General features: G+C 35.6%; 2 protein-coding genes across 3 annotated transcripts in view; both read right to left on the reverse strand.

Moving 5' to 3' along the window:
• Window positions 1–312, reverse strand: part of LOC132169173 (SWR1-complex protein 4-like) — a 3,924-nt gene extending 3,612 nt beyond the window's left edge. Inside the window, exon 1 of the mRNA XM_059580250.1 lies at window positions 299–312. Coding sequence (XP_059436233.1) covers window positions 299–312 — 14 coding nt within the window. The remainder of the gene's footprint in view (window positions 1–298) is intronic.
• Window positions 171–8,663, reverse strand: LOC132170322 (SWR1-complex protein 4-like). Of its 2 annotated transcripts, none has more exons than XM_059581256.1 (16): window positions 8,340–8,663; window positions 8,098–8,184; window positions 7,376–7,441; window positions 7,215–7,274; window positions 7,039–7,095; window positions 6,593–6,722; window positions 6,178–6,245; window positions 5,771–5,863; window positions 5,621–5,668; window positions 4,554–4,730; window positions 4,113–4,223; window positions 3,116–3,211; window positions 980–1,051; window positions 844–877; window positions 666–700; window positions 171–564 (listed from the first exon to the last, which is right to left on the reverse strand). In XM_059581256.1, exons 1-16 carry the CDS (start codon window positions 8,445–8,447, stop codon window positions 484–486), a joined length of 1,323 nt encoding a protein of 440 aa, XP_059437239.1. In that variant the 5' UTR covers window positions 8,448–8,663; the 3' UTR covers window positions 171–483. The 2 variants fall into 2 exon arrangements, with proteins under 2 accessions (XP_059437239.1, XP_059437238.1); XM_059581255.1 differs by having other exon boundaries at window positions 844–901.
• Between the last annotated feature and the right edge of the window lie 2,624 nt (window positions 8,664–11,287).

Genomic DNA, 11,287 nt, shown 5'->3' on the forward strand with positions numbered 1-11,287 from the left:
TAGCAACTTTGACTGACAAAATGGCTGAATTGAAAAAAAATGAAACTTTGTAGGAGTGAATTGCAAAAATTGAAACTTTAGAGGTCGAATTGAAAATCGCTACCAACTTTATGAGGTAAAGTGTAATTTTTTTTAAATAGAAATAACATTTGCCAAAAGAAAAAGAAAGAGAAGCTTAGAAATGTAGTCGAGGATCTATTTAAATTGGTCAGAAACGGTAACATTGTTGCATCACATGGGCCAAACACTAGTTATGTACAAAAAAATCATCATTCACAAAGATCTCTGATTTCTGCACCTCACTAAAAGCATTGCGGCCTAAACTTAACTACATTATGATGAATTGATGAGCTGGTCTTGAGTTAGTGCTTCCACGTCTGCTTCCCACGAAACAGGAGGAAGAATTCTGCAACCAAAAACTTCCTTCTTCTGCTTCTACTTCATTGGAAGTTCATTTGCTTCCTCGCAGCTAGATTTATTATTTTATAGATCTGATGCCTTAAATTTTCTAGGCCTTTTAGACTGAGCTGGTGATGATGGAGCTTCTGATAACCTCCCAGGTGCCTTCAAAGTACGAATTACAGACAAATTATATTACATTCAGCAAAACAGTGCAGGGAAGAAAAAATAAATCATTAAACAATATGAAGTAGACAACTGAGCACCTTGCGTTTCTGGTCCCTTTTGCCAACCCTTTCCCCTGGAATCCCAATTAAATACATGACTTCAGTATTATTACTATTGCTGTCACTTGTCTCAATATTTAATAAAAAATAAAAAATAAAAAAAAGCAACAGGGCATTTATACATAATGCAGCCCCGGATGGAAATGTCCAATATTACCTCCAAAACTCATGTCGGGAACAAATGTCCGATCCTGATCCCCACCACGGTATAAGCGCTGTTAGCATCTCAGAATCACAAACTCGAGATTCGGAAACAAAACCAGAATAAGAAAGCAAGAAAAAAAATAGTTTACCTTAGGAGTGCCTGGTGTATCAGCGTATGAACCATCTCGAAAAGATGAACCTTCTGCCTCCTTATATTGTAACTGATTATCAAACATTCAAGTTATAATGTCAAAGAAAATCAACAATCGGGGAAAGCTAAACAGTTCTTTGCATTGTCATACCAATAATTCTGGTTTTTTTTTTCCCCCTGTTTTTAAAGGCATCTATGCCAATACACTACATTGATAGAGTAAATTCCCAAGTAGTTCAATATTCCTAGCATTAGTCACTGACTTATATTCCTAGCATTCATAAATTTAAGTGTAGTGCGAAATACATAACCCAAAACATTTAACAGTTTTCCTCTCTCTCTCCTCTTTTCGCAGGAAAGGGGGGGAGGGGGGTGTTGTTGGTGTTAACCCCATATCCATGGAATGCCATAAAAAATAAATTCATACCCTTCCCAAGTAGTTCAACATTCCTAGCATTAGTCACTGGCTTTATATTCCTAGAATTCATAAATTCACGGGTAGTGTGAAACTATATAACCCAAAACATTTGGAAGGTATTGCAATACAAAAGGAGATGCTTCAGTTTCCAAAAGTAGATTTCAAGTCACATCCTTGCATCAGCAATCACTTCCTGAGAGATGAATCACCCCAAACTTTTTTCTGAAATTTTAAATTACATGGTAGGAGTTGAACTTTAACAACCCAAGCCGTAAAAGCAAACAGAGATGAACGGCACATGAACTTTACAGGAGATGACAAAATGCAGAGGACACTTGTCTGGAACACTTAAAAAATTCAAATATGATGAAATAAGAAGTTTGCAAATTATTTGATAAAGAACTATATAAAGGACGAAATATACAGACACACGATCATAACCAAATATGGAAGCATGTATGACAAAGGAAATATTTGCTATCTTAAAACTATTATTAGTGAATATAGTGAGATTTCTTGCAGAGTGTTATTAGTGAAAAGTTCAAATTTTACCTAGTAAGTTGGTCCAAATTTCTTGTGGAGTCTGTCACTTATGTTCAATAGAGCTCTCTTTGGGAAAGGGATTATGGCGCTACAAGCATGAGAGAGAGGCTCGGTAGAGGATGGTAGTGTATTTTAAATATGACAGCTCATTGAGTAGGTGGTGTTCTAATGATATTCATGATCGTATGGGGTGGGTCTATGAGAAAACATCATGAGCGGGTTTTTTGTTGTTGTTGGAGGTTCTAAGATAAAGATTTTGGCATGACGTGGTATGGAGATCAAACTCTTAAGGTAACTTTTCCAGAGTTATTCAATATTGCTCGTTTTAAAGATGCTTCCGTGACAGATCATTTGGAGTTTTCTAGTGACTCTCATTAGTGGAACGTATAATTTTATCTTAGCAGCACATGACTGGGAAGTGGATTTCTTTACCTTGTTCTTCAGTCTATTGTACTCCTTTAGACTGCGACGAGGCGGTGAAAACAAGCTGTTTTGTTAGGCCCCTTCGAAGAGTGTTGTTCAATGTTCTTTCTCCCCATGATAGTACTCATTTCCTTTGGAGGAGTATTTGGCGGAATAAAGTTCCCTTGAGAGTAATGTTCTTTGCTTGGTCAGCCACTTTAGGGACCCTTACTATGAATAACCTTAGGAAGCAGTGTATCATAATGCTAGATTGGTGTTTTATGTGAAAAAGGAGTGGAAAATCCGTTGATCACCTTTACTCTATTGTGAGATTGCTAGTGTCCTATGGACTGCCATTTTCAGCCTTTTTGCATTAGACTAGGTCATGCCTGGATGAGTGGTAGACCTCTTAGCAAGAGGGCAGTTTGATAGTCTTCATAGAGCAGCAATGTGGAAGATGATTTCATCTTGCCTAATGTGGTGTATCTAGAGAGAAAGAAATGATCGAAGTTTTGAAAACTGCAATAGGACGGTGGTGAAATTAAAGGCTTTTTTCTTTAATACCCTTTACCATTGGACGGCTGCCTATGATTGCTTTCATATTTCTAGAAATCATGATCTTTTATCTTCTTCTGGTTAGGTGTTTCTCTTGTATACTTCATGCTTATTTAGGTTGCGCCCATGCGATTTTTAATGAATTTCGATTACTTATAAAAAAAAATGTCAACAAAAGAAATGATTTTCATGAAAAGAATTTAACATGTTCAATACCTGCTTCTGGAGATTAAGTAGAGTCAATATTTCTTTTCTTAATTCAAGATGCTCAGCACAAACTAATTTGGTCGGAACTCTTGGTTTTAGATTGACCTGTAAAAGATAAGGATACCATTTTATACCCCTTTAAGTAATTTAAAAAGAAAGATGCAAGAATTATTGCTCATAGAGTGAAACAACTATTTAGCAATTAAAAAAGCATCTAATTATCACAAAATTTCTGGTAAATTAAGAATAGAGTCCAGTTAAGCTTTCAGATATGCTTCTAACAAATTATGGAGCAAAAGAGATAAGTACACAAGGTTGTTTTCGGATTTCTTTTGGGTCTTTATAATTATCAAGGTGAATATTATTTATCTTATTTCTCATTTTCAAAATTGTTCTTTAAGAGATAATAATATTTGGATGAACACATTGATGCTAGCAATATCAAAATTACATGAAGGGGAATGGTAAAAAGGAATTAAGTTTAAAGGATGGTAAAAACGATACTGGATAGAAACTTAAACTCACCAGTCATCATGGATATTTTACTACACACCAATATATAGGCCTTGTTTGGTATCCAGAATAGGTATTCCTTTAGGAAAATGAATAATTATTACTAGGAATGGTAAAATATAATAGTTATTCATACTCCTTAGTTTGGTAAAATACATATGCTCTAATTGGAATTGAACCAAAACTCACATTACCTCTTATTTTTTTAAAAAATAAAATTATTATTTTTTATTTATCCAAAAAAAAAAAAAAAAACCCCAAACCTAGGAATTCAGTGGGGTGGTCAGCCACCCACTGAAATCAACGTTTTTATGTTAAGTTTGAAAGAAAATAAGAAAATAATGAGTTTTTTCCTTTTTTTTGAAAAACTTTGTGTATTCCTCTCATTTTTTAGAGGAATAGGTATTCTCATGGAATAGCAAACAGGCGCATATTATAACAAGGAAATGAGTATATATATTAAGCACCAATAATACAGAGAGCAGAAACAAACCCCAAGTTCCTGTAAAGTTTGCTCAACCCGCTTTATAGTCCGAAGTCCAGCAGATGAGCTTGCAGCTTGCACCATTTGCTCAAGTGCATATGTTCTCAAATATACCCGAAGCTGAAAATATTCTCAATCAATCAGACTATTTTTCAAGCATAGATATATTTGGCAACAGGTTCAAGGTGAAAAAATTTATGTAAACAACATTTTAAGGTGAGGCAACATCCAACTCAAAATTTTCGTTCAATAAAAATAAAAGAGAGAGAAACAAGACAAAAAATTATTTAAAATATATAAGAAACAAAAAGTTGAACTATATGTTTGGCGGTTCACAAAAGCTAACGGCCAAACCTGTATTGACATAATCGTGTGCACACATGTCAACAAACACACACACAAAGAAAGGGGGAGAGAGTGCATAACCAACAAACTAACTAATAATCGCACCATGCGAAGAGACGCTAGAGTAGAGGCATTGTCTGCTGTTGCTGTTGAAGGTGCAACTGCTGCAGAGGGAAGCTGAACATTGGACGAAGGTGATACAGTATCACCAGGAACACTAGTCCTCTCAGCACTTTCTGGAGCAGCATTTGATGGGACAGGCAACTCAGACTCTTCAGCTACCTGAAAATGCAGAAAAACAAATAAATAAACTAACTTGTAGAACAAATGCACATAAACGCACAAGGTCTTCTGCAAACATAAACACACAAGCCTTCCATCATAATATTACATTATAAATTAAGTTCCAACAACGTCATAGCTATAACCCTCTAAAAACCAGTCCCATTAATAACTGTTCACAACACTTATATTAACAACAACAAAGATGATTAAGCAATTGAATGCTATATTCCATTTACAGCTACCAGCGGAAGTCTGAAGTGAGTGTTCCAAAGACAAGGAAACATGTAGAATCTGGTTAAAAAGTGGAAACTAGGAAGCTTATGACATCTAGATAAACATGGACAAAAGTTTCCCTACATGGAAATGTAAACACTTAAAATAATTCACTAGAAGAGAATTGGGAGTTCCTATCGTAACGCATGACTACTTAACCGGGGGATTTACTGCAAATACTAGCTTGTCTCATTATTGCAATGATTAATTAACTAGTTCCATAAGGGTAGTTCCTGATTGAACAATAAAAAAGGAAGAAAGATTGAAACATTTTGGAAGGCCAGGCTTTGAAAGAAAAGGCATATTGGCTGGAGGAAGCATGTACGGTACTGACTTGAAGCCAGCTTCTTTAGCAGCTTAAAAGCATAAAGCTCTCTACTTTTCACCCAAGATGGAACCTTCAAGCAACCATTTTCAACTTAATACAGAACGCTTACAAGAAAATAAGTACAACATCTCAGGGCTGATGGCAAATTAAAAAGATTAGAATAAGACCTTAACGTCAGCTAATTTTAAATGTAATCCCGGCAAACATGTCTCCTCCTTCATCCATAACTGTGGATGTCACCGGTTACTAAAAGAAACACAGCAGCATATCTAATTCAAAACCTTACCCTTGTAACCATCCGTGACTCAGCTATTCTTTTTGCTTCAGCAAGGACCTGAGGACAGGAACCGTGGATAACCCATAAACAAGTTATTGAAGAATTCAATTTCTCAGAAATACTTACATATATTTTAGAAATGCACATATAGGTTTAGACCTCAGCATCTTTTCGCTCTTGATGTTTTGTTTGAGAGAGGACCATACACAATGCTCGCTTGCGTTCTATCTCTTGCGAAACATTATAAGGTTCCTATATCAAGGAGGAATCAGATACTAAATGAGAGTGGTCTTGTAATATAGCAGATCTCAAATTCATATAAAAGTATACAGTCAACTAAAGGAAATAAAAATTTAAGATCAACATAGAAACCGTAGGTAGATCTTCAAAACTAAATTTTTTTTAATAAGTAATAACCAGTTTTATTAAAAGCGTAAGGCGCCCCAAAGTACACTGGGAGTATACAATAGGATCACCTAACTAGAAAGAAAAAAAGGAACAAGAAAATCATCGTAGCTAATCGACACCGGATTCAAGAATAAATTGCATTAATAGAGTTATCACACCTTAACAAGGGGGTGGCCAGAAACGTCTCCAGGAGAAGGAGCTCTAGCAATCAACATAGCTCGAGACACTGCACACAGAAAATGCCATAATCATCAAGGAAAACACTTGAGAAAGTTCTGAAACACCAAATGTATCTCATATGCTTGTTTTCGATAAGTAACCACATTTATTTAAAAGCGCAAAAGGTGCATCTCAAGTACAAGGAATCATACAAGAGATACGTCTAGTTAGAAGAATAAAAAAGATCAATAAAAACATGAAGCCTAGAAATATTTAAATCCAAGGCATATGTCCAATGGTAAAGAGAATTGAAGAAAAAGTATCTCAGATGTGGTTTTAATATAGGACTCCAGCATAAACTTGAACCATAAAATCAACAGCATCTAAGTAAAACAAACAGAGAGCAATCAATACCACTGTAATAGCGATCCTTCAATTCCTCCACAGTCCGAGATGATGGGAACCTGTCAGCTATCACAATAAAGCGGAGATCAAACCTTTGGCACAAGTCAAACAACTGATCTGTCTCCTCCTTGGTCCACATCTGATGAAGATGAAATATTACGAGAGAGAACTCAGGTACTTAATCCAAAACATAATGCCACAAGATACAAACACAAAGACAAGAAATTACTGAACTCAGGTGTATAACTGCAATAGTTGGATTCAAATACAAGATGCAAACCACAGAATATCCTTATATATATAATCTGATCTTTTATAGATCAGACATGGAAGTGAATTACTGCAATTTCAACATGGCATGCACAATGAAGGTGTAAAATATATCATTTTTATTCATACTCTCTTCTTTCTACGTAATTAAAAGAAATTAAAAAAATGCATAAATTGATACCTACAGGATCAGTCAAGTACTTCTCATACTCCTCATCTGTGTATTTGACAACGTCGACAGACTGCACCATATGACAAAAACCGACATATTTAATCATATGAAGCAAAAAAAAAGAATGAAAGAGCAGCGTAAATCCTATTTAGCATAAATGCACAAAGATGAGAGAGTTTGTGTGTATACCTTGTTATACTTGGCAAAGGAATAGTCACCTGTTGGTGGAACACTATTTACAACTCTGGTCTGCAAAGTAAAATAGATACGAAAACATCTTTAATACTCCCCAAATAACAAGGCAATAATGTTCAGTAAAGAGACAATTATCCTCACGTACAAAAACCCACCCAGTGATAAAGCTGCAAATTATCTTTTCGTGCAGAACTTGTAAAAGGAAGCCACTGCCAAGTGATCTGCAGGAAGAATCTCAAATTTGTTACAAATCATTCCTATATCATTAACTGAACAATGCAGAAACATGCATATCAAAACAAAGTATAAAACTTGAAATATCGAGAGACGATCGATGCAGGTAAAGCCATAACCAGTAAGACCAGAGCATTTACTGGGTAAGATGGCAAAGCCATAGCAATCAAGAAACTTTCTCATATATCTTTTTTCACTTAATGAGAGCACAAAACCTATAGGAAAATTTTGAACTCTCCCTATCTTTCTCAGTCCATAGATTATACAGCACCACCTTCTAGTTATGCATGCAAGCTAAAGGGACCCAGACACAGAAACAAGCTTAATAAATACCGAGTAACAACTAACAACTGAAAACCGAAATCACAAAAAACCTAGTTCTCATTATAAGTTTACCCACAAACAGGCTTGCTTAAAAATCCAATCAACCTCATGAGCTGCTCTAGCAAACCTCTACTCTCAGCTGAAATTAACAGTAACAACAATAAAATGGTAATATAAAAAGCCCAGTAAATCAAAAAAAAAAAAACAATTCAACAATGTTGCTCAGCATAAAAAAACTAACACGCTATCTCATACAAAACTACCAAAAAACCTCTAGAAAAATACACTAACAATTAAATAATTCAAAGAAACCAAAGACCTTCTCGTCCGTCGGAGGACGTTTTTTCAGTTGAGACGCATCGATCGCCGGCATAAGAGGTGCCAAACCACCCGTTAGCGCGTACACCTACAATTCCAAAACACTGTAAGCTAAATTCACCAAATTAAGCAAATATGAACAAATTACACATAAATACATACAAAAAACATACGCGCGCGCATACACACACACACACACACACATACATACATGTATGTATGCGTGTAGATATAAGTACATACCTCGCGTGAAATGCCATCGGGTTTTCGCTGAGAGTCTTTCTGCGGCCTGGGTTTTTTCTCTTGGGGCAGTGAATTCTTGGGCAAGCCCAGGATGTCCTTAGCATCCATTTGCGAAGAAAATCCCCAAAAATTAGGGTTCGTTTCTACTTTCTGAGAGATTAAGACTTTCAAATAGCGGAGGATTCGAATTCACAGCGCATTAAAAGAAATAATTAGGGATATTTTGGTTTCGAAATGATTGGATTTGGAGACTAGAGGATTTTGGGTTCGAATCAATTAGGGCTTGTTTTCGAGCGCGAAAGCTTAGAGCAGAGGGATGAACTGAAAGTGAAGGGGCTTTGCTTTGTTTACCTGCGGGTGACCAACAGCGAGATCTTGTTTGACCGGGAACCGGTTCAGACAGTTTCGATCTTTTACCGGCCGAGTGAGTGTATATACAAAACGACATCGTTAGAGGATGGCGTCATGGATTGTATAAGATCGTATGGGCTTGGGCTATATTTGTCCGGTCCACAAAGGCAGCCCATCAAACTCTCCTAGTCCCTCCCATATTCTCTCTCTTTGAAAAAATACCTATAATGTAGATCAAGGGTAAGAGTCTAAGAGATCGAGAAAGCTTCGGTTATGTTAATTTGTTTTTGTTTTTAGTTCTGAAGACAAATAAATTATCAAATAATTAAAAATATAAAACCCATTTTAAAACACATAAACAATTTTCATAATAGATAAAAATATTTTTTCTAACTAAAAAAAAAAAGAAAAAAGGCTCACAAAACACATCAACAAACATATATATGTTTCTTCCTCAAAGTATTGCAGGTAAATTAACTTCTTATAAGACCAAGTGGTACATGCACTTTCCTTGTTGCCGTTGAATTTCTATGTAGGTTGTTTTTTCACGTCAAATTGCCAAGAACATGCACATGTGGATTGTCATATGTTAGAACAGATCGATTTCCTCATGACAATAGGAAGCAGTGTAAAATAGGAGAAAAATAAATAAAAGAACTTATTGAAGTCAACAAAAAATGCTACTAATTGGGAAAATTGAAAGTGTAAGGTAATTTGAGGGGGTTGAATCGGTTGATCGTTACTTTCTAGGAATGATTGCAAATCGAATATCAGAAAAAGCAAGTGTCGTTTTTCCCTTTCCTTTTCTTTAAAAAAATCCTCCCACTCACTTGAATCAAGCAATTTCCCACTTAATTTTCATGTATCAATGTGTTTCAATCACTAGTAATTGTATTCATCAACTCTCTTCTTTTCTATTATGTTTTAGACCACTTCTAAGGTTTTTAGATGTGTCAATTTTTGAGCATACTCTGTTATTAAATGGGCCGCTTCTTCCTTTGTGTTTGAAAGTATTCTTAACAATTCTCCTTTCCTTTATTCTCTTATGATTATAAGTGACAAATACCCTTCTTTATAATTTGTGTTGTTTGTTTGTTCTTCTCTTTTCTCCGTTTTTCCTTATATGAAAAAAATAAAAAAATAAAAAATTATTTCCCGTGCCTATTTAAATGACATGACAACGTAAACGACATGTATACCGTTAAGTTGTGAAATCTAATTAATATAAACCATCCAAATATTTCAACGCCCCCACCATATTTTGTCTCCCGCTGCCGCCGCCCTCCCCACCCCACCCCACCCCATAAAGATATTCCTACATCCCACTACATATATATAATGTCTCCCGCCGCCCCCTCCCCACACTGATTTCCCTTTTTCTGCAGACCCTCTATCTGTGCATCGTGTCTAACAGATAAGTTTGGAAGGTGTGGGCACGTTAACAAGTGTTGAAATCAGGTGACACAGTGACGGTGGCCCTCCTCCCACCTACCAATCGAGTGCCTCTTGCATGGGTGAATGTGTTTAGTGCGAAGCATCTCTGTCATGAAATTGAAAGCCATTTCTTCATCTTTTAGGTGACATATATGCTTATTGATAGGGGTGTCAATTCGGTCCTGATTTTCAGTTATTGGCCAAAACCGAGAACCGGATTTAAGGTACCGGATTTTTTAATTTTGAAAAATCGAAATTGGGTATCCGGTTACTTGATTATACAATAGCCGGCCGGTTCCAGTTGGTACCCAGTTATCTGAACCGGATAACCAGTTTTTTTTAAAAAAATTCATTTGGCTTATTTTAGGTATTGGGTCTAATTTTTGTGCTTAATTTAACAATTTTTTGCCCATTTTTTAAAAAACACAATTAGTATTTTTGTCCCAATAAGTTGGCCTTTATTGTGATTGTTCAAAAAAAAACCTAAAAAATCCTAAAAAAATCATTGTTTTTGGCTTTTTTGGCCAAAAAAATTAAAAATCCAATATTTACAAATGTCCTAAAACTTTGTTGTTTAAAAATGCCCTTAAAGTCCAATGTTTACAAATGTCATCAAAATTCAATGTTTAAAAATGTCATAAAAAAAGTAAAAAGTAAAAATTAAAATAAAAAAATATATTATTTTATATATATACCCGGTTACCCGGGTGCCAAAAACCAGAACCAAAACCGGATACCTGTTTACTGATTTTTTCCAACCGATTTTCTGGTTACGTACAAGTTGATACCCAGTTTTCCGGTTCGCACAATTTTTTTTTACACCCTTACTTACTGGTAATTAACACACGGACATGGGGAAAAATTCATTGGCAAGAGCTAGGGGTCAAAATCTTGTTAAGATGTTGGCTTTACTCGAGAAAAAAGAAAAAAGAAAAATTCCATCATTACTCCCAATCATCTTTTCAATATATCCTCGAGCTACATGTTCTTTGGTGACCCCCTCGTCAGTCAATGATCATTCCTTCTTTCTTTCTTTTGATGCCTACCCTACTTATGCGTATTCAAACAGTATCTGTCTTTTCCATATTGTTTTCACAACAAAACTTGGTCCCTTCCCTTCCCATTTTCTTTGGGTGGTTCACATTCATTTGGACCGATTTGCT

The sequence above is a fragment of the Corylus avellana genome, chromosome ca2 (assembly GCF_901000735.1).
Source record: "Corylus avellana chromosome ca2, CavTom2PMs-1.0".
NCBI lineage: Eukaryota > Viridiplantae > Streptophyta > Magnoliopsida > Fagales > Betulaceae > Corylus > Corylus avellana.

Bases quoted from the DNA above. Each gene is read 5' to 3' on its own strand.
- LOC132170322 (XM_059581255.1), bottom strand. From the start codon at position 8,447: ATGGATGCTAAGGACATCCTGGGCTTGCCCAAGAATTCACTGCCCCAA. The intron at 5,864-6,177 runs GTGTGATAACTC...TCCTTGATATAG, and splicing joins CTGGCCACCCCCTTGTTAAG to GAACCTTATAATGTTTCGCA. The intron at 565-665 runs GTGCTCAGTTGT...CGTACTTTGAAG, and splicing joins AAAGGGACCAGAAACGCAAG to GCACCTGGGAGGTTATCAGA.